The sequence below is a fragment of the Lepidothrix coronata genome, unplaced genomic scaffold, assembly GCF_001604755.1.
Source record: "Lepidothrix coronata isolate B3197 unplaced genomic scaffold, Lepidothrix_coronata-1.0 Scaffold109, whole genome shotgun sequence".
NCBI classification, from domain to species: Eukaryota; Metazoa; Chordata; class Aves; order Passeriformes; family Pipridae; genus Lepidothrix; species Lepidothrix coronata.
The window spans coordinates 2,248,336-2,272,751 of record NW_016690289.1 but is presented as its reverse complement, the minus strand read 5'-3'; the positions used below and the strand labels follow the sequence as shown (position 1 = coordinate 2,272,751).

The following is a 24,416-nucleotide window of genomic DNA, read 5'->3' as shown; positions in this document are numbered from 1 at the left end:
GACAAATATTTTGGAAAACTGGATATAATTCTAAGTTATTAGGTTAATTCTTAAAGTTCAGCTGAAACAAAAAACCAAACCTGTTGGATGTTTTCAATCTACTGAAAATGAAATTCTATCACTAGAATAAATTTTAAAAAGAGGACAAATCCTGGGAAAATGCACAAAAAGAAAAAGGTAATAAATTATCCTTTCTTTTGTATTTAATTACTGCCAGTCTAACAAAGAGACCACAGATGATGACAACCTCAGAATTTAGCCTACTCTCTGAAATTAAGGCATGTAAAAATTGGTTTTATATGCGGAAAAAAAGTACTGTTCTTCTGCCTCTTTAATATCCTGAAACAAAACTGAGTACATGTTTCTCAGTGTGCAACGTTAAGCCTGGCCACTGAACATAAAAAGTCTCATTTTAGCTTTGAGCTGTGCTTATTCTTGTTCACTGGTGAGACTAGCAGCACCATCTGTCATTCACCAGCAGAATTTTTCTTCCACAGTTTTGGCCACTTCATATTTCCACCTAGGTTTTGCTTTCTGAATAAATATCCCCTTCAGTGACAATCTGAAACTAGTTTTAAAATTATCATGGAAGAGCACCCCAAGGTTCATCTTTTGACATGAACCTACACTTGCTAAGACTTTGCTTCAGCTTCTAACACTGAGGTTATCTTCCTAGCATGCTGGAGTGAACATCACCCTTCTCTCTACATGTCTCTACTGTTTGTCTCGCTTCACCCATATACTATTATGCATCATCCCATTCACCTTCAAGAAAACAATGTCCCATTTTGATGTTCCCATCGCTCAAAACCTACTTCCTCTATTTGTTCAGATATAAGAAAAACCACCTACAAGATTTCCCATATGTTTTTCTTAACAAATTGGGTATCCATAAAGCACATCCATATATTAAAATCATTCCACTGTAGCTTAAAAGCCTGACAGCTCCAGGTGGCCGCTGTGCTGATTACTATTGGTATCTAATCTTACCTTAACATTTCTCCAGTGCTTCCGTGTATTCACTGATTGGCTTCTTATGTATTTAGATGTGCAACCTATCTTTTTCTCTGCTGTACAGAACCTGACATGATGGAGTCCTGGGCTCATAGCTAGAGTTCCTATGTACTCTGGTCATAGAAATAAAACCCATCATTAACCCACAAGGACACATCTGCACTAACCTTGCCTCAGGAAAGTAATCTTCTAGATGACACTGTGAAAAAGCTGAATTATATATATTTCTGATTGATAAATTGTGTGTATTTCAGCACATCCAAGAAACACAGAGACAAAAATAGTCTGGTGACTACTTAGGGGTAGAGCTTATAGACATACACAGATGCTTTATCACTAATGCCCTATGGACATAGGGCATTAGTGATAGGACAAGAGGAAATGATCTGGCACAACTTGATCTGGCTTCAAGTTGTGCCAGATCAGGTTTAGATTTGACATTAGGAAAAATTCCTTCACTGAAAGGGTTTTTGTCGCAGTGGTGGAGGCTGTTGTGGGGGGTGGTGGTGTCGTCGTTCTTGGTGGTGTTTTTTATACTTGTTGTTGTTGTGGTTGTTGGGGGCGTTTTTTGGTGGTGTTGTTGGCGTTGGTTTGTTGTTTGTTGTTGTTGATCTCAGAGGTCTTTTCCAACTTAAATGATTTTATAATTCTATGGCATAGGGACATTCATGGCATATGGCCATAGGTATGTGCTGATGGGAAAACTGAAAATTACTCACCACGCTGCAGCCAGGGCAGTCAAGACCATTTTCACATGTCCTACGCCGTGCCTGGATCCCTCCTCCACACTGAGCAGTGCAGCGCTCCCATGGACCCCAGCTTGTCCAAAATACATGAGGGGGGCACAACAAATGCTCATTGCAGTACCTGTGAGAAGAGACAAACAAGGAGGCAAAGAACTTATTTAATATCAATACAAGACCTCCCTGAAAAGCCCCTCATTTGCAAAATTCAGATAGATGTTTGTACAAGGAAGTATTCTATACAAAGGGCCTCTCGCTATTCATCAAGCACTGAACTAACAGTTGTCACACTGCACAGAGTGTTTAAACATTTGAGGGTTTGTATTTTTTTTAGGCTGCAATTGCGTGGGTGAAGCATTTGTTTGCTTTATTCAGTGACTATACAATCCATGCAATGTAACCATGCTATTGTACTGCAAGCACGTAAGGAAGATTGAAAACTACTTTATTAAAACCAGTTGTGGCTATACATCTGGGGCAGTCAAACATTTAGGCAGGCAGTCTTTTATCAGTCTCCAGCTAAGAATTGATTAGGATCCATCTCTCTCATCTTCAGAGAGCTAAACTTGCTTTTTGCTTTCCACAGCGTCTCTGCTTTTATGGGCAAAATAAAAGTTAAAACATTGATTCTAGGCATAAAGAACTGTACTATTTTCATGATGTTATTACTTTATCTTTTAAAAGGTGTTTTTAGCTAGTATAATCCTTGAAGGATTTCCCAGTAGGCTACAAACTGATTCAGGGGCCTAGTAGGTTCTCGAGGGAGGCAGGAATATTCTAATACTGAGCTGTCATTATTGTAACAAGACATTCAGACATGTGGGAAGGTCTCAACTTTTAGTGAGCTTTTTTATTTTTTGTAAAAACCAAAGATTCCTGATTTTTCGAGCGTGCCATCCAAAAACTCTAGCCACAGGAACCTCTACACAGGTCTAAAGGATTTGGGCCACCAGCAAGTGTGATGAGGGGTCTCTAAGAGACCAAGCTCTTCAGATGAAACAAAGCCACAGCAGATAGAAAACAGACAATCCTGAAGGTATGTTCTAATATTTTATGGATGAATCTGGGTAGCTCTTGCTATAACTACTGACTGTTCTGAACAAATAAATCAATCTGTTACAGTATTTCCTCTGTTTTTACAACAGCCATCCAAAATCCAATGTCTTCTTTTCCTTCTAACAGGTTTCCATCACTTTGCACTCTCCTGCAATGAAAACTGACTCTAATACTCCAGTTATTCATTTCTACAAAAAGAGAAATGACAGCACGAACAGTTGTCATTTATTGCATATGCTGGAGCCTGTGATTTAAACTTTGTCCCTAGGTCTGAGCAACTCCATCAAAATTTAAAGGTGGGACTGGGGTAAACAGGGCAGTGACAGTTTTCTGTTTCTGTATAACTAAGAAAATTATTAACAGCTTGTGCTGACCTTTCCTCAGCAACCTGAGGAAAAAACTCCCCAACCCTCAAAATTTATGAATCTGGTGTCTCAGAATTCTTCAGTGCGTGATTTGGGTAAATGCTTTGCAGTAGTAGCTTATACATAAACTACCTTTTTTCCCCCTTCTGCATTGTTCAGTATTTGCAGTTCACAGTTCACATTATCCCATCATTAAATAAGTATAGGAATGTTCTGCACCTGGGTATTCTTTCCCTAAAACTCCAACAACTGAACACATTCTTTGTCACATGCAGTCATTTATGTGAATGTTTGTGACAGTTTGTCTCTGGGAGCATTTGTTGAGAATATGTACTCATGTAACATCAGCATTTATTTAGTCAAATTAGTACATATTTTGCATAATTGCATTAGTTCTTAATGAAGATGTGCTATGTTAATTTGGGACACACACACAGCAGGGCAAAGTAAGTCTGCCATAAAGCTGAGAATTATTGATGTTCAGCTATGCAAAAAGTAAAATTAAGGAACTCATCTTGCCTTAAAATATAGGCATGTACAGTGTAGCTGTCTAAAAATGAAGTAGTCATCTATACTTGAGCAACAGATCATGGAAAGAAACAGCCCTGCTAAAAATATTATTTATGTCACCCTATGTCTAATGTAGGTCATATAAATACATCCCTCAGTGTACAGATTTCTTTTCATTGACTATAAATGCTGCATGGGAAATGGACATCTAAGCTCCCATTACAGACAATGGAAATTTGGTCAATACAAACTATGATGATTAGAATGATTAATTTGAAGAAATTTAGGAATATACAGCAGGACACAAATTACTTTTCTCCACAGCCTATATTGACTAGATTTCTACAGACCATAGTGAAAGTTCAGGCAGCTCATGCACGTATAAGCACTCGCATTTATGAACACCTGAAGTTAGGTGTGACAGATCTTGCTTAGATGAGAGATGCCACAATGCAGTGCCTCTTTTAGTGCCTATGTGCCCTATCACCCACTCTCTCATTTAAGCAGGACACAGAAAAGAAACCTAATAACTGACACAGTAAGCACTTCAAAGCCCTGGCAATTTTGTTAACCAAGACTATTCGAAGATGCAGATGAAAAAAGCTCTAAAATCTCTATGCAAACTACTTCAGTTTAGGAAACAATTTTTTAAAAAAGCCAACACCAGAAGTGTCAATTTTTCCTTTTCTTCACGAAAAGAAAAAACAAAACCCAACACAGTGTACAAGTAGAATCTAATTTTCATTTCAGCCAGCCAGCCAGCCTCTGAAAACATCAGGTATGTTTTCACAGCTAGAGACATCCCTGCAATTGATCTTTGAGAGCTGTGCTACAGCATGGGTCTTTGAGCCAAGTTTCATTATATCTGTTCTTGGCTGCATTTCAAGTCACTCAGCAACCCTTTTTCCCTTTTGCTCTTTCTTCCCCTCTTAATTTTGTTCTCAGGATCCACTGGGCTAACATTTTACAGTAATTCAACAAAACATGCAACAAACTTGAATCTGTGAAACCAGTGCCCTCTCCCCTAACTTAACTGCAATGAGGTCAGAAGGGAGAACAGCCTAGAGAAATGTGGGTTTTATATTATGACCCTTCATGTTTTCCCTTGTTGTGAACCCAAGTTCAAATGCCTTAATAAAGGAATTGTCATACTGGGGGAAGGGAGAACATCCTATGTCCAGTTTTCTCCACAGCTACTAGTTCCTACAGTAAATTTTACACCAGGCAACTTCAGTACAACTGGCATTACTATTCTTGTTCCTATAAAAATCTCAACCTTTAGTAAAACATCAATTTATGCAATTTATGTCAGTGTTGCCATGCAGCCCTGAGTACTACAGGCACAACAGTTACAAATGTGTCCTTTTTATTCCACAGAGAGATGTTATTTAAACAAATACTTCTTTATTTTGAGCTATATTATACTACCATGTGTTTAAGAAAAACAAACTAGCCTTCCCATTCCTATGAAACGTACTGTTACGTGGTGGGTAGTTGTGATTACCAGCTGGTGGCTTACTGGGAAGCACAGACTATACTGAGGCTGATGGGAATGTCAGATTTCTTTAGCTGAAGGCAGACACATAACACACACATGCCCTATGGGACTGAAATTTTTGAATTGGCAGAAATACCTACCCAGGAGACTATGGATGGTGGTAGGAGCTGGGACATGTGGTCCCAGGGACTTTAGTGGAAGAGGAGGGTGCAGAGAAAGCAAGGAGGACTGGAGTTCCCACTTCCTAGCAGACAAGACGTCCATGGGACTGCAAGCAATCCTAAGGCCTTGTGGTGTTTGATCTGCTCTGCTGAAGAGAACTGGGCTTGTTCACACTGCTCAGAAACAAGCAGTGCTACAGAGAGCAGGCATTTGACTCTCAGCAGTTCCTCTTTCTCATGGAAACAAGCTCAAAAGCTGAATGTCTGTTGAGGATTGTGTACAAAAAAAGAAAGGTGACAACATCTACTGCTTCTAACCTTCTTATACACCCCATAATATCCAGGGCTTTCAGAGGTTTACTCCTCATCTGCAGCCAATTTATTTTTCTAATTGCCATTTTTTTTTCTTTCTATTCTCTCCTGTGTAAGAAAAGATAAATACACCCACTGAAAGCAATTTTAATGTCCTCCATGTCTGCACAGATAGGAGGGAGACCAGTGGACTTAATGAGGTCATAACTACAGCATCTTCCACAGAAAGGACAAACATTCTCATTTCATGATAATGTCAAGACAAGATACTACAGACTCTGTATACAAAGATCTAGAGAGTTTTCCAGCAGCTTCAGTGAATATTTCTCATACAGGAAAAATCAGAAATTTTTAAGCCCCTAAGGATTTCATCAGGATGTCTTCCACCTGGAGTCTTGACTTCAAAATTATTATCTGATTAGCAAATTTTCTTACAATGTTATTTTTACTCCCTCTCCATATTCTGCCTAAATGCACATCAGCTGCACTTTTAACCTATTTTTACAGGGGAAATTTGCATTGTAACATGAGTATTTGCTGCTATCTCTCAGCTGCTTTCCACCCCACACACACCCCTTTAGCAGCAGATCATGCAACAGCTTAACCTATCTTCAACACTTTAAATTGGTAAATATTGCCATTGATTTCAAGAGAATGACCAGCAAGCACAGAACTGCCCGATAGATTAGCCATGATAGGATCATGGCTTTCATGCAGTAGAACAAACATAACCTAAACAAACACTTAGCTCTTAACACATGAGCAAATACTTTAAAGATGAATATATGCATTCACATCTGCAGGTGAATTTACCTCAGATACACACTGCCTTTTCTGTGTTTGCTTTCTAAGGAGTTATGTACTGGATTTCTACTGAAATCACTGTTTGCTGAAAAGCTGTTTTAAGGTTTGTCATGATGTTGGCTGTGGAAACTGAATCCTACCTTTATACCCCTGAACATGTGAACGTGATTAAAGTATGTGTGTTTATAAAGACAAATGCACACAATGTGTAAACCAACTAATTTAAATTTTTACTAAGACTGCACATATTTTCATTTTACACATGAGTTGGGTCATTAAGAAAGTAAAATGCTAGGATATTTAGAAACATCGATTGATTTAAATGAGAAAATCTGAGAAGTTGTTTTTTGCACTTTGGATACAAAAACAGTAAATGTTTCTTAGGATTTACTGCACATGTAATATTTGTTCAGCCTGCCTAAATGTACTGGGCTCAATTCTCAAAGGAACTGTTTCCATTTGGTGCAGATGTAACTCCAATAGGAGTGAAATGGTCAATTAGGACTATTGCAAATACTGGTACTCCATTGCCCTCCCAGCTAAAAACTCACTACAAGCTGTAAGAGCCATGAGGACACTCATAAAGCCCTAATGGCCCCAATCAGCTTCACCTGAACCCCTGTCCACACCCATGGGCCAAGAAGCTCTATTCAACCTGATCCTAACCACAGCTTCTCCCTTAGCTTCCTACCTGGACCTACCTGGACCTCTCTTATTGCCATGATATCACCTATGATACAGGCTCTTGGTTGGATCTGGTCACAATCTCCAGGCTTGCCCTGCTCCCCTGCTGGGGGTGGTGGGCTGGGCCCTGGCTGGCCAGTTTCCCAGGACTCTCTGCTTTTTACAGCTCTGAAAAGATTTGTTCAAGTACTTGGCTTAACACTGACAAAAATCCTGGCAAATAACTGATGCCTCATTCCTCTAGCTGTTTTACAAATTATTTGACAGAATTCCCTAACTTATCACACCCTCTGGAAAAAAAACCCTACTTAAAATGTTATAAAAGTATCAGGATACAACAGAGATGACAAACAAAACTAGGATAGAGGGAGGAAGGTCAGCTGTGAGCAAGCTGTGAGCAAGCTGTGAGCGAGAGGAAGGTGCAGGGCCAGTGAGAGTGAACAATGTTTCAAGGAGATAGGAAAGAGTGACAGAAGAACTGAGAGAAACAGGCATCCTGCAGTAAACTCACAGGCACATACATCCCAGATTGCTGCTGAACTAGACAAAGAAAGAAAGGACAAATAACCCACAGGCTACGAAAGCAAAGCAACATAAGCCTATTGTTCCTTCAGAATTGTTATATACCAAAATTCATTCCTTATTAGCTGCCATTATTTCAACTCATCATAAGTACTACTTTCCATTTTGTAACTGCTTTTACAGTGCACCCATTGTCTTAACACTCAACATATTCTGCTATAATTAAGAAAATATTTCCCACAGTATTCTTTATTTCTCTGAAACCTCTTGTTGGACTTTTATTCCATGTGAAACTAAAACGAACAATGACTACTAACATCTACAGTCCATCACCAAAAAGTCTATCTAAGCTAAACTACTTTTTTCTATATTTAGTCTCGTTGTGTCCTGCCCTGGACTGACCTCTCAGACCAAGAAAATCAATAACTGTTATTCGTGCTGGGACAGAACTAAGTAACAGCAGATAGAGTCTACTTTGGTGGTGATGGCTTTTTGGTTAGGCAACCTATTTTCAGAAAGTAATTTACAAAATAACAAAATGCTCTCCACTGTGATGAAATGACAAATATTCACGGCCCTAAAAAAGCAAGGAATGTTTATGTGTTCTGCAATACTGATCCTTTAAGAGTTAGAAAGACTGGTGATCCATTAATGCATAAATGTGTGATGCAACAATGCAATTGCTTCAATGAATCTCTTAATCTGAAGAAATGCCAGAGTTGATGTTCAATTAAATGCCTCACTGAAACTCATCATAAAGATTACTGAACTTTGTTTTCATCCAACAGCAATATAGGATACTACATCATCCATACAGAAACACTGAAGTAAGCTCTAAGTGCATATTGAGAGGAATTGTATCCGCATACATCTCTTAGAACTGATGACTACAGGACTCCACATTCTTACACCAATACCAGTCTTCTGCTATCTAGCCTTCTGGTATGCCTCTAGAAACAACATAATGCACACAAGAGTTGCAGTTTATCTTTATATATTCTAGCTTGATTTAAAGAAATATTTAATTCCTATTAAAACTGCGAACACAAAAATTAAGAGACGTTAGGGTGCATGTAAAATGGACTGAAAGGCCTGAACTTGACATTCGGAGCTAGTGACAAAATACTTAGTCTGGTGCCAAAGCAGTACATGATGAAATCAAAATCTGAGCTGACTTTATATGCTCAGGGATTAATATATATACAAACGATTAAAAAAAAGCCCAAGCATGAAACCTTACTAAAAGATATTTGAGTTCATATTTATTGAACAGAAAACAAAGCCCTTGAAACTTCCTTTCATGTTATAGAAATGCTTAATTCATCTATGACAGAAAAAAATGAACTCAAAGCATCAGTAACATAGTGCTGTGACCTTATTATATTTTGCTCTGAATTCTTGTCTTGAGGCTGGGCAAGTTACAATTCAAACACAGTGCAATCAATTTTCAAGGAGAATCAATTTTCAGGGTCTCAGGGGACAACAGCACGTTGCTTCAGCAGAAGCAACTGGCACCACCAGGAGCTCTCAGGTGGCTCAGAAGGGATGAAGCTAAGTGAAAAATGAAAGATCTGCTGCAGACCCACAGCGTTGTTAATGAGAATACTGCTACTGGACAGCAGTGAAGTTAAAGAGAGTGAAAGGAAGGGGAAGAGAAAACCAAGGCAAGTAAAAGAGAAAATGTCTTATGGAATACAACTGAGCAGAAGAAATTAAAACAGACAATAGAAGAAAGATAACTCACCTCTCCTCACGATTCTGTCCCACACAGACGCGTCCTCCATGGCGCGGGGTTGGATTGCTGCAGGAACGCTGACGAACTTGAAAGCCTATTCCACAAGTGGTACTACAAGGTGACCAAGATGTCCATGGTGTCCAGCCTCCATTTCTGGTAGAATAAAAAGCTCAGGCTCTGTCATCTGTTATACATAGCGAATGGCTGATTAGGTGTGATTGACAGCAGAATCTGGCCTGTTAATATATCTGTAGAAGTCATTAATAGTGCATTGTGTTCTATTTCTTCAAGAATACTGAACAAAAATAAAGGTACTCTGACCATTCCATATTCTATGCTTTGTAATTAGCAACTGCTAAAATTACCCTGTCACACAAGAACTACAAAGTTATGAAGCTATTTAGTTGCTTTTGGTCACTTTATTCTGGGTAAACTTCATATGCAAATTCTCGTATCAAAGTTCTGAAGATAATTTTTAATTATATACTTTTTTCAGGAAGAATAAAGTGTCAAATTTTGCTACCCCTTCTGAAAGTAAAGTGATTAAAGCCTGGAGGAAAAGGAGGCCCAGAGGACCCCATATTGCTCTCTACAACTACCTGAAAGGAGGTTGTAATGAGGTGGGGTTGGTCTCTTCTCCAGTGTAACAAGTGACAGAATGAGAGGAAATGGCCTCATGCTGTGCCAGGGGAGATTTAGATTGGATATCAGGAAAAATTCCTTCACAAATAGGGTTGTCAAGCATTGAAGTGGTGGAAGAAAAGTGGTAGAGTTACCATCCTTGGCGCTATTTTAAAGACATGTAGATGTGGTGCTTAGGGACATGGTTTAGTTGTGGACTTGGCAGTGCTTATTAATGGTTGGACTCAATCCTGAGGGTCTTTTCCAGCCTAAATGATTCTATGATTCTAAAGGAAAAAGAGTATTAATTAAGTGTCAAAATGCATTAGTTCTCAGTTTCAACAGGATACTCTGATAAGGCGTCAAACCTTTTTTGTAATATAACAAAAAAGCTAACAGAATTCACATGCTGTACCTTGTATTTGGGAACTTTGAGAAAGGATGCTCCCATTCCTCCCTAATATACCATAGAAAAAAAATTATTCTAATTAAGTTAAAAACTTTTAAACCATAAATGATAGAACCTGAAATTGTGTTGTATACCTGGAACAGTTGGCAATCTCCATAGTTGGTCCTTCACACAGCCAACCTCCACACTGAGGAGCAGGACTGTCACACACACGTGTCCTGCAGACGCAGGAGCCAACACTGGCACCGTCAGTGTGGGTGCAAGGTTTCCACTGTGACCATGTTCCAAAATGTCCATCCACTGTCAGATTCCTCATCTAGAAACAAACACAACAGAAAAGCTTACCTGAGGTCTGACAGTTCCTTCATAAAACCTCTTTATTTTGCAGTGCATGACGGTTCAGCCTTCAGACATCAATAATAAAAGCCTCCTCTGGAGAGGTATAACTTCCAGACAGCAAGCTCCCCTTTTAATTTCTGCAGCTGCATAATTTCCATGACTTCTGACCGATATGAGCCACTGGATGTCAACACTATAGCAATAACAGTAATCACAACTAACTGTTACCTTTCACATTCATGCTTGCCTACAGGGAGTCAATGGAAACTATAGTTTCAGTTTCTCCATTGTCTTCTGATGACTGTGTTCCCTACTTTCTAAAATTTTCCTGTGAAAATGAAACCTGGATACTGACTGTAAAACCCAAATCTAGATCAAAAGGAAGAGGCAGCAGAGGATAAGGAAAAAATGAGAATACTATGAGGATGGTGAAGCACTGGAACATATTTCCCAGAGAAGCTGTGGATACTCCATCCCTGGAAGTGTTCAAGGCCAGGCTGGATGGGGCTTTGAGCAGCTTAGTCTAGTGGAAGATGTCCTTGACTTTGGCAGGGAGATTGGAACTAGATGATCTTTAAGTTCCCTTCCAATGAAACCATTCTGTGATTCTATGATACTGTGATAGTCCAGCGTAACAAAACTGGATCAATCAAACTCAAATCTCCATCATGAGTGTCTCTTTTTGACAACAGTTTTTTGAGGCATATAGTACCATTTCATAAAAGTGAAATGTGGTTTTAAATGACAGATGCTAAGCATCAGATGTAATTATATGTATAAATCCTATAAACATCTGCAAAAAGCAGCACCTAACCCTACATGATGAGACAGTTTGTCCCTGTAGAATTCAATTCTCAACACCTTTGGCTGGAAGAGTCACACCATTCTTATCTTGCTTGGAATGTTTCCACCAAGCAGTCATAACACACTTAATAAGAAATCTTTACTGTCCAGCTGAAACAAAATGAGCTAATGGAAAGTGCAGCAGCCTCCATGGCTACTGGAATTTCTAAAGAAAATGGGGAGGGACAACAGCTCTCAACAAAAACAGACTTTCATATTATCCTTTTAGCACCTTGACAAATCTGTGATCCTAAATAGAAATGATGGCCACTTTTTCACTTAAATGCTATGGGATTTGTCTTTTGATTGCCAGATTTTAACTTTCAGTCAAGACAACAGTACTAACAAGTGCAGGCTAAATAGCATTTAAAGTGACTCGTAGTTGAAAATAAATATGTATCAGTTGTAGTCATGCATATTTCATCAAATGTGTATGAACATACCAATATAATATTTGCTTATATATTGAAATAGGAATTACAGTTGTAGGTTGTCATAACTGATCTGAAATGGTGTCTCCCTTTGCTATTTTGAGTACTGTTTCTTTTTAACAGTGGTAAGAAAAGTATACATTTCAAAAATAATTTGAAGATACAAGAGATTCAATTACAGCACAAGACATGCTTTCTCTGACACACTGGGTGTTGGCTGATTCATTCCACTGTGGCAAAGATTCCATAATTTCACTATTAATTACCTTTCTCACAATTTTATTTTTCACAGATATAGCTTGTCCATGGAACAGCTACATGCATATTCTGTAATCTATAACTGACATAACCACCATTCATAATTTCAAAATTCTGCTGACAGATGCTTATTGAAAATAATTCACCCACCTTTATTCATGCAGATTATACTCTGTTGGTTTTCATAAGACAACGGGAAATACTTACTTCTCTCTTACACTTCTAGTCTAACAAATATACACAATTCATAAACTAACAATTGTATGTCTCCAATCTAATTAGCATCAGAGATGTGAAAATGCCTTTATGGTTTTCTATTTCTGTGCTGGACTAAAACATCTTTATTGTTGCACCTACAATTATAAACTAAAGCTACAGTTGTCTATGGTTACCATAATTTATATTAAGTGGCAGGGAAAGTATACATAAAACATAGCTGAAAGCTTGAGCTTAGAAACATAAACTGGTGGCATATTTCTCTCTCTTCATTTTTTTTTCCCCTGCTCCTGAAAAGATCATCCCACTGTGGTCTCCGCTGTCCCCCGAGATTCACCTGCTCTGCCTCTCCGTGAGTATTTCCCTTTCGGAAGTGTTATCAAACAATTTCATCATATGACTACAGGAAAGCAAAATGTAGTGATGAGGGGCCTTTTTAGCCCTTGCCAGAATCCATGTCCATTAACCTTTCACAATCTGACACACCTCAAGGGCAAAATCACAATCAATCAGACAATATGGCTGTATTATCCTGGCACAGCTACAATCTGCTTTCTCTCTCTAACACCCCGTCTTTGTCACCCTTTCCCTTCTGTAGATATCTCTAGACCTTTCTTTCTTTCTCATGTCCTCCAAATATCAATCTTTGCCTTGAGTCCTTCTGCACCCACCTTGTCTTCCTGGTTTGTACTCAAAGGTCACATCTTCAGTGACTCAGTTCTTAAATCTGTCACGAGATCTCTGGTTTGAGATTACTTTGTGTAGAATGCAGTGAATCTGGAGTACCTACTGAAGCTGTTAATGAATTCAAGTAAGATCCCATACTACACTCTTTCTCTGAGCACAACCATAAAAATAAACCCATTTCATGTTGCATACTTATGTTACAAAAAATAAAGCCAAAACGAAACAAAAAAACCCCAAATATTTTTTAGAATAATTTTTATTTTCCTTGTAAAAGCTTTTTGATAATGTCAGTGTATCTTTAAGTGACAGATTGCAAGTCCCACTGGAAAATATTTCAGAAAAACAATTAACCTTCATTACCATCAAAAATATTGGATGAATAATAGGGATAACTGACTGACTGAAAGAAGCTTGAAGTAGATATATGTGCCATAGAATTAATTACTATCTATATTTATATATTTATAAATTTATATCTATATTTATATTTATGCCAACCAAAACAATAACCTAAAATCAAATTGAGAATTAAAATCAAAGCAAGATAACCAAAAGAACCACATCTTTCACAACTGATTTTCAAAGTTCAGAGTGATGGTAACACAGATGCTCAGCTACCTCTCCTAGTCCCATCCCTGCTCTACCATGACATGCCAATAAATATTCAGCCATATGAATAATGCCCTAGGAAGAAATTTCTCAAAGGCAACTGATCACACTTTTTATTCTGGGCTAAACTAGTGTATAAACAGACCTCTCTGCCATCCAAGTTTAGAAGAAACTGGTCATGCATTAATCTAAAAAAGTTTCTATAATGTTAAAGAGATGAATGTAATTTTACTAACAATTAAGATATTGGAAACAATCGGCACCAGAAGAGGGAGGGTAAAAGGTTTCAAATAGCCCTTTATGTTCTGCCTGCAACAATATCTTAAATATATGTGGCCCATATTAAGGATGCACAAAATTGAATTCATTACATCTTGGCTTATATATCCTGTGAACACAGCACATAAAAATGCCATAAAAACAAATATTTGAAAGCCTCTCTAAGCAAAATTGTAACTGATTTCAGTTTGCCAGAATACAGTGTTATTTTAAAGGAAAGTTTCTATAAAATTTTCAAATTTGTTCAATAATGTGTTACTTGGTGTTTAGGGGTTTAAGGCAGTAATGGAGTAAAAGTACACTTTTCAATTTAGATAGATAATTGTAAAATCTTCCTTATATTAGGCAATCTCAATCTGCTTAACTACAAAGTTTCTTTGAAGGTTCACTAAACCTTTGCATCTCTGATTGGCCGTATAAGTCTCACAGCTATGGATGAATTTCTGAGCAAGCCTTAGGTGCTCCCCTGCTTTGACTAGTCTGCCATATCCTAGGCAACTGTCATATAATAGGTACTAAAAAATTGTTTTTCCAGTTGAACGAAACAGAATTGAATTATGCTTTCTAAATATTCATACTTCCCCCTCCACCCCAACTTGGCCTTGTGTTTTATATCTATGAAAGAAAATAAGGGCTAATACCACAATTCGAAGACCGAACACAGCAGGCAGGCTGCTCATGCAACTATCAACCTACACAAGTATTTCAGCAAGCCTTCCACATAAAGCAACTAGGCCACCAGAAAAACCCCCACGCACAAAACCACTTTTAGCCTGTGGAATTACCACATACTCTAAATACTTGGAAATTAATATAATGTGCAGTGCATTTAGTTACTTGTCAATCAGGGAGTCAAGGACTACACTGGTGACTGAATCCAGACTTTCTGTGAAACAATGACTATGTCTATATTAGCAAGTGGTGTGTACACACACCACAAATCTTGAAAATAAAAGCTGATGTTGAAGATTTGACACACACCATAGGTATTTTTTGGGCTTTACTTTGGACTTGCTTTAGCCATAAATGAAATGCCTAGTAGTAGTTGGAGCATTTTTGCTTTAATTTCATGTGAAAGTAGTGTGGCTTTTGTGCTTCAAGACTGCTTTGTGACGTGAACCAATGAGTAGTATATGGGGAAAATTGTAGTATTTGCCCCAAATTTGTGCCTAATTTCAGCCCAAATGCTAATGCAGATGAATTCAACACAAATGTTTTTTATTAGGCCTCTGTGTGAGAGCATGGATGTAAAGGACAGGCCAAGACATAAACATTTTTTAAAAGTTTTAAAAATTGAGAAAAAAATGTTTAAAAATTGCTGTTTAATGTCAAACACAGAACACAGGAGCAAGTTCTCAAGGACCTCAGAATCAGTGTAGTGATTTCTATCTATGAGGCTGCTGCAACACATGTAGAGATCACAAATCAAAACTGGAAGAACTTGATATTAATTCTGCACACCTCTAGTTCACTAAACAAAGCCTAGCTTAAGAGAGCTGGATAACCACATGAAGAGTGGAACATAAATGTCATAATGAGTATAAATTCATAGATGTGTGTGCTCCAGAGATGAGTGGGGACAAGTTCAAGAAGTCCTTACTAGTAATGAAAGCAGAATTGAGTTGGAAAGACTCCCTCTTCCTGGGCAGAAGGACAAAGCAGCAAGAGTCTTCAAAAAAAAAAAAAGAGCTGAGTAGCACATGGAAGATTCTTCTTAACACCTTTTTGTGAGCTTTGGAGTGAGGGAAAGAAATTAATATTAAAATGTCACCAGAACCACACTAAAAATGAGAGATGCAAATCAACTTTGTTGTTGTTTTTATTACTATATCAAATTTATTTGAAATAATTTTTAAACAGAAGTGTCGAGTGCAGATATTAAATTTATTATAATTATCACCTTGGTCATTGATGTGGGTGAGACTTAACTCATACAATTCACCCTTCCAATTCATGGACTTTTAAAGTTATTTGGCTTTTTATATTAGCAACAATGATTCTAAAAGAAAAGATCATACCACTAGTGATTAAACTTTTTCATAGTATATAATGGAGAAAAATTCTGCAGAGAAAAATGTGTCAGTATCTCTAATCTTAGAAAACATTTGCCTTCAAGGTGGGGACACAGATATTACAGATAAAAACCAACCACCCTTCGAAAGTATTCTAAATAATTTTATCATATAAGCAATTTGATATGAAATAGAAAAGCAACAAAATATTCTGCTAAAATCTGATAGGAAAAACTAAGAAAAATAGTATCAAATACAGTTTTCTGAGCTTGAAAAATCTATGCCAGCTTGTTTTTATGAAATTTTCATGAAATCAAAGGTTTTAAGACATGAATGAATGTATTTAGACTTACTGGACACACGGTAATGCTTTGCTCCCATTGACTCATACTCAGACTTTCTTCCAGTGTTGTGCATTTCTTCATCACCATGTCCCAGCCACAATAGGGGTCTTGGGATCCAATGCATGCACTGTAAATGAAAACCAATCAGATAACTCAGACATTTATCTTCATTTGTACTGACCAAAGATCTCTAAATAACTATGTAGCACTTCTTCATATTTCATAGGCAGAAAGTGAAATTGTGGTATGGCAGATGAAATGACCAAACAGAAGAAAAATTAATTTGAATACCTACACAAAGCCAGGATTTCTTTAAATGCTTTCTTTTCTGTATGTATGCATGGTATGTTGCCAAGAATGATTATTGTACTTATTTACTAAAGAATTACAGGATTTCATAAAAAGTGTATGTTGTCTACTTCAAGCAAAGATTTCAGGAGTTATAGTTCTTAGTCTTTTCTATCAATTTCGGAATTACATATATCTTCTTTGGCAGAAATCAGAGGACAATGTCTACTCTTTGAAAATTAATTAGGAAAAAACCTTCTGATCTATTTTCTGCACTGGTGTAAAATCTGTGGAAATAAACTCAAAGAGGCACTGGTGGCTGCCATCACACCCCTTACACATCCCGTGCTGCTCTTAACATTCCCTGTTAGTGGCACATGAGGAGGGAAAAAAAGGGTTAGAGAGAAGGATGGCAGTCTAGTTTCATACAGACTCTGAAAGACCCACCGTGCAAAACTAGAAGTTCATTTCTCTACTAAATAGCAGGTTTCTCTTGCTACTGACAGGTAGAACATTAACAGTCCAGGCAATACGTCTGCAGCTTCACAGCTAAAGATGCATAAGAAAGGAGGTGGAAATCCCATTATAGTGAAGCACAACATAATTTGTGTTTTTTGACCATGGCATGATCTACTCAACACCTGGTCTACTGACACCTGAAGGGATGCACCTTTCTCAGAGGGGAAAAAGGAGTTCTAGCACAGGAGCTAGTGGGGCTTTTTGACAGAGCTTTGAACTAGCTTGGAAGGGAGAAGGGACAAAGCCAGGCTCGCCAGTGATGAGTGATGGGATTGTGCACCAAAACTTGAGGAAACGAACACTCATGGGATCACTCAATCTGCCTCAAGAGGTGTTGGCTACAATGTACCACCCCTGAAATGTTTCTACACCAATGCACCCTGCATGAGGAACAAACAAGAGGAGCTTGAAGCTTTGGCCCAGTCCCAAAGATTTGACATCACTGTCATAACCCAGTGGGATGAAACCTGTGACTGGAATGCCCTATTGGACAGTTACAAGCTCTTCAGGAGAGACAGGCAGGGTAGAAGAGGCAGAGGAGTGGCATTGTATGTAATAGAAGGGTTAGAATGTATGGAGCTCACAGCTGGCACTGGCACAGTTGAGAACCTCTGGGTAAGAATCAAGGGACAAACAAATAATGTGGGTGTCATCATGGGAGACTGCTATATAGACCTCTCAGCCAGGATGATGATGCTGACAAATTATTCTTTGAGGAACTACGGGACACTTCCAAGTCAAATGCCCTTGTCCTTATGGGGGACTTCAACTTGCCAGACATTAAGTGGGAGTGTCACACAGCTGGTACAACCTGAGCCAGAAAATTCCTAAAAAGCCGGGATGACAACTTTATGGAACAGGCCCTAAGGGACCCGACTAGGGGAGATGCACTCCTTGATCTGCTGCTTGTCAACAGTGCAGATCTCATGAGCAAAGTGGAGATTGGTGTCCATCTTGACCATAGTGACCATGAAGACATTGAGTCTAAAATCTCTGTTGACAGGAGGAAAAGTGCCAGCAAAACCTCAACTCTGGACATGAGGAGAGCAGACCTTGGGCTGTTCAGGGAATTAGTATGTAAGGTCCCCTGTGGAAAATTTTTTTGCAGGTGGTGGGGTCCATCAGTGCTGGTCACTCTTCAAACATCACCTCCTAAGGGCACAGGAGCAGCAATTCCCAAATGTCAGAAGTCAAGCAGGTGAGGCAGAAAGCCGGCTTGGCTGAACAGGGATCTTGTCTTGGAAATAAGGCAAAAAAGGAAGGTGTATACCCAGATGAATCAAGGTTAGGTGACGTGAGAAGAATTCAGAGATGCTGCCTGCTTCTGTAGGAAGAAAAGTCATGTGGTCAAAGCTTAGCTGGAGTTGAAGCTGGACAGAAATGTGAGGGACAATAAAAAGAGTTTTTCAAATGTATTAATGTCAATAGGCAGTAAAGAAACAAAATATCATCAGCTCATTATAAGATGAGGATTGTCACCTCACAAACAGGGACAGAGACAAGGCAGAGGTGCTTAATGCTTTCTTTGCCTCTGTCTTCAACATGGATGATGGACCAAGGGGCATCTTCTCAGAGAAGCTGAGAGAGCTGGGATTGTTTAGCCAGAAGAGAAGGCTCAGAGAGGATCTCATCAGTATATACAAAACCCTGAAGTGAGGGTACAAAGAAGGGGATCCATGGTTTTTTCAGTGGTGCCAAGTGACAGGACCAGAGACAATGAATACAAATGAAACACAGGAGGTTTCAACTGAACATCAGGAGACACACTGTTATGGTGAGGGTGACTGAGCACTGGCACAGGTTGCCCAGAGAGGTTCTAGAGTATCCTTCCTTGGAGATACTCAGAAGCCACCCAGACATGGCCCTGGACAACTGACTCTGAGTGGCCCTGCATGAGCAAGAGGTTGGACCAGATGACCACCAGAGACCCCTGCCAACCTCAAGTGTTCTATGATTCTGTCCTCAGAAATTTAGGTGCTTTATTCCTATTTATATTTATCTATGGCATTCCTCATGTAGTTCCATGTTAACATCTGACTAAACACAGACTTACTAATTCCCTAGAGGCTATTCCATAATACCATCATAGAGGATTCTTAGTGCTTATAAATTGCAAAGAAATTGTTTCTGCAGTACACTTGGCAACATGGATTGCCAGTACTATGTAGGAGCATAGCTCCCGTCTGCAAAATGGGCAAAATGTGAGACATAATAATCAAAACTCCACGAGTACCCCTAATTAGGCTGCCAGTTCAAATATAAAGCTTTTGTTTTAGGAGATTCAGTGTTCAGGAGAGAGTTCCCACTGATGTCTCTTGCAGCTGTGAGTACTTAGCATTTTTGTAACTCAGGCTGCACGTTTCCATTTAATTATCTAGAAAGTGAGGAGGAACATTAATGCAAATTGTGGAAAGTTTAAAGTGTCTTGGTCTTACAATGTTTGCAAGATACGATGTCCAGTGTTCTCCTTCAGAATACCTCTGATAAAGCATGTGTTTTATCAGAAAAGAATACAAAATTAAATTAAAGGCTGACATAATGCAAAACTGGCAACATTAGACGTGCTAATGTTGAAGTGAAAACTTCTGCCTCGAAGATGATCTCACCTTTCTAACTTCAAAGTGTTCATATTTATAAATGCAGTTATTATACTTTAGAAACTTTTTATTAGAAACAAAAATATTTTAAGGTCGGTATCCTTTTACTTAGAACTGTACTCCCTCTTTCGTGGGAATAAGCTGATCCTTCTCCCACTCTGGTCTTAGACCCCATTTCCTCTTTTGATTTTGCTTCCACTTTACCTTCCACTCAGGCAAATCAAAATGGCTTGCACTTTTCATTACAAGTCACTGAGAAGTTATAAATAAGGAGCTAAAAACATACTTTGACTGTTCTTTTTACTTTCTGGTATCAAAACAGGTCCTAGTTTCATGGAAGAAATAAAAGTTCTTGTACTGCCAGGACAAAGTATGTTTAATCAATTTGTGGACACTGAACATGGTCATTTCAGTAGATGACCAGCTTTGGAGAGCACTGCAACAAAATAAAATGAGGTGAATCTTTTCAGAATTTAGTTAAGAAAGTCCACTGAAAAATGGATGTTTTGTCTGTTCATCCCAGTAGGCACCAACCCACATCTGTAAGTATTCACATGAGTTGTCCCAGCACTGCTAAAACTGGCAATTTTGTTCGGGAGGGAAATTCAGGAATAAAAGTGAATCAGTTCATTCTAAGACTCTTGATGCCACTTACCCTATCGAGTCAGCATTCTCTACAAAAACATTCAACAGCTTTTGGCTTCTACTGATTGATTCTAATTTTTCTTTATGTTGTCACTTCACATTTTTTACCAAACATAAATGTTGGGTAGTTGAGTATCTCTCCTGCAAGGCATTCATTTGGCTGTGATGATTTAGTATGCCTACTGACAGTGATGCAACACTTCAACAATGGATTTTGACTGATTAGTAACAGAACTGTAAGTCACCTCACTCTAAAGCAAGTCAGCAACAGCAGGTCTTTTTCTTCAGCTATTTTATAATTATCACCAAGTAGGTCAGCAAGACTGCTCTACTTCACTTATATTTGAGATGATTTATTGAGACAGAAAATGAGGCAGAATTGAATATAACTCAGAGCAAAATATATAAAAAATCCCATACAGATTTAGACTAAAAAGAATTTATGTGTGCACCAAAGAACAAAAAACCCTGTAAGTTTAAAAGCTATACCCTGATACCCTTGATTTCAGAGAGATTTTTAAATCTCCTTTCAGGGGAAGAATATATTCCCACATGAATATACATTGCAAGTGCTAATCAGGTATCCTCTGGAGACGTTACATTTTATTCATACAATATAAATGTAAGAGGTGCATCTTCCAAGACTGTTCAATGATATTTTTTTTTGTCTTTACCTATACACAGCATTTTGGAGAACAGACTCTCTTGACCCTTTCAATAATTTCTACTGAAATATCCATGCTGCATAGTTCCAATTACCATCAACTGTGATCTGACACTTTGTACACCAGGAACTGAACTGGGGTCACCATCTTATTTCACAGAAGCCAGATTCATCACTGCAAATTTGAAGAGAAAACGGAAGATAAAAGCCTGACTCATGTTCCAGATGCATGGTTCTATCCATTTCTGAATGAATTCATGAATCTAATACTACACTTCTGTACAAATATATCTATCAGTGTTTTCATTACTATTGGTTTTGCACTGTATACATTTATATGTGTGTGCAATGAAGAATAGGGATCTAAAGATACAGATGAATGATGCAGAAGAGCATAAATGGTAGGGACACAATTTATAAAGTCCTAGGAGCTCAAAATAAGATGCATGTCAAATACTCAAGATCCTGCTTAACCCCTGCCTGTACTGCTAAGAAAAATCAAATCCTTTAATCATCTCAGACACTCTGAGTGAACTACTTTTGCTTCCTCTTACTTGAATTTCTGTAAGACAATCAAAATGTATTTAGGTACAATTCAATCTTGCAGTGTCACTGAGAATACCAGCTTTAAACCTACAAGCTCCTCCCATCAAATCCAGAATCAGGAACCTTCCACAGAATCACAGAATATGCCAAGTTGGAAGGGACCCACAAGGATCATGGAGTCCAACCCCTAACGCTGCACAGGACTATCCCCAGGAGTCACACCATGTGCACCAGAGTATCATCCAAACACTGCTTGAACTCTGTCAGGCTTGGTGCTGTGACCACTGCCCTGGGGAGCCTGTTCCAGTACCCAACCACCAGCTGGGTTAACCTTTTTCTCATATCTAACCTAAACCTCCCCTTACACAACTTAGGCCATTCCCTTGGGTCCTGTCACTGGTCACTACAGAGAAGAGATGAGTGTCGGCCCCTCTTCTTCCCTTCATGAGGAAGTTGTAATTGCAATGAGGTCTCCCCTCAGTCTCCTCTTCTCCAGGCTGAACAGACCAAGTGACTTCAGTCACTACTAATACAGGTTCCCCACAAGGCCCTTTGCCATCTTCGTTGCCCTCCTTTGGACACTCTCGAACAGCTTAATATCTTTCCTATATTGTGGTGCCCCAAACTGCACACAATATTCCAGGTGAGGCCGCCCCAGTGCAGAGCAGAGTGGGACAATTCCCTCCCTTGACTGGCTGGTGATGCTTTGCCTGATGCCCTCCAGGACATTGTTGGCCCTCCTGGTTACCAGGGTACACTGCTGACTCATTTTTATGTATACATTTTTATGTATAAAATTTGTTTATAACACACAATTCTCTGAATGTTGTTGCTTCCAATTGACTCTACTTGAAACAAATGTGAAACACAACTTTCAGAGTATGCACTCCATCCTCTCGACAGATACATATACTGATAAAATCTCCTCTCAATTTTCTCAAGGTTGAACAGGTCCAACTCCCTCAGCCTATCCTCAAAAGAGAGATGTTCCAGTCGCCTACTCATCTTTGTTGTCCTCCACTGGATTCACTCCAGAAGTTCCATGTCTCTCTTGTCCTGAGGAGCCCAGAACTGGACACAGTACTCCAGATGTGGCCTCACCAGGGCTGAGTAGAGAGGCAGGATGACCTCCCTCTACCTGCTTTTCCTTTGGTGTTCTTGGCCTCCAGGGCACAGTGCTGGCTCACGGACAACTTGTCCACCAGGACCCCAGGTCCTTCTCTGCAGCGCTGCTTTCCAGCAGGTCAGCCTCCAGCCTATGCTTCTGCATGGGGTTATACTTCCCCAAATGAAGAATCCTGCATTTGCCTTTGTTGAATTTCAGACAGTTATCTGGCCATCTCTCTGGCCTGTCAAAAGTCGTTCTGAAGGGCTGCACAGCACTCTGGGGTATTGGACACTCCTCTGAGCTTTGTGTCATCAGCAGACTTATTGAGAAGGCATCTGTCCCTTCATTCAAATAACTGATAAATAAGTTAAACAATACTGTGACCAGTATTGACCTTTCGATGACACCACTCCCATTCAGCCATTTCTCCATCCACCTCACTGTCCACTCGTAAAGTTACTATGAGTAACTACTCTGAACTTAGAATTCCTGAATATTTTGGTATTTTTTTAAAGCAAAGTAATTAATTACATCATCACATATGAAAACCACATGCCTGATTAAAATTTTTATTTCTTAGCTCACTTCTTTGTTCAAAATAATATCCTACTAATAAAATCCAAACTGCAAATATGTAGTCAAATCTATTTTGTTTTCTTACATCCTTGCAAACTGAAAAAAAAGACATTTTTCTTCTCATAAAGCTACTTCAATAAATAAATTGGGAGCAGGCTGTAAAATTCTTGTTTAACAAAAATGTCTGCTTACAATAAAATGCATAGATCACGCTTTAAAAAGTTGTGACTAGACTTGTCAGGTAAAGCAAAATGTAAATGAACAGTTTGTCTCTGATGCATTTTGTGGGTGAGATAGATAAACACTTTCTGCAAAAAGCTTCATTTTCACAGAGGCAGAAAGGGTCAAGATCAGTTCTGAAGGGATTGAATTGATTCCCTCTGAAGTATGGGACTAATATTCTACTTCTTTTGAGTGAGAAAAACTTACAATTCTGCTTATTTCATAGTTCTGCTGTCTTTACTAGTGTTCTCATAAGTTCACACCAAATGAAGATAATTGTATAGTGTATCTAATACTCAAAAAAGACTTGTCATTTTTAATATATGCTTCTAATCTAGTCTTGCAGCCAGGATTATGGTTTATCGCAGTCTTGGAAATTTACGATGATTCCGATTTTGGAATGTTACTCTGGAATCACTAATTCAGATCAGTTTGCATGTGATTCAGACAGTCTAATGCAGCAGTGCATTTCTCAGATTTAAACTAGAATAAAGCCTGTGTATTTTGAAATCAGGAAATCCACCTAGATATCCAAACCCAACTATTTTGAAATGATTATTTCAAAACAATAATTTCAATTCCATGTGTTGGCAAGGTCTTGTGGACACGTGAGCACCTAGTAATGGTTTAGACCACATGCTCATTGTTAACTTGTATAGTATGAGAATATAGGAATAATTATTTTACTGTGTAATATTATAGAATGCTTATTACCAGGAAATCAGGTTCCTACTGAGTGTGAGAGTACTTCTGAAGATGCAAAATCTGTAGCTAGGGCAAAATAAAGGAATGCAAAAGT

General features: G+C 38.6%; 1 protein-coding gene across 3 annotated transcripts in view; it reads right to left on the bottom strand.

Annotated features, from left to right (window-relative positions):
* SEMA5A (semaphorin 5A) overlaps positions 1-24,416 on the bottom strand; it is a 274,990-nt gene that overhangs the window by 77,498 nt on the left and 173,076 nt on the right. For all 3 annotated transcript variants that reach the window (XM_017824133.1, XM_017824131.1, XM_017824132.1), the window contains 4 exons: positions 16,462-16,579; positions 10,569-10,750; positions 9,414-9,557; positions 1,734-1,881 (listed from right to left, as the gene is read on the bottom strand). In XM_017824133.1, the coding sequence (XP_017679622.1) occupies positions 1,734-1,881; positions 9,414-9,557; positions 10,569-10,750; positions 16,462-16,579 (592 nt within the window). The remainder of the gene's footprint in view (positions 1-1,733; positions 1,882-9,413; positions 9,558-10,568; positions 10,751-16,461; positions 16,580-24,416) is intronic.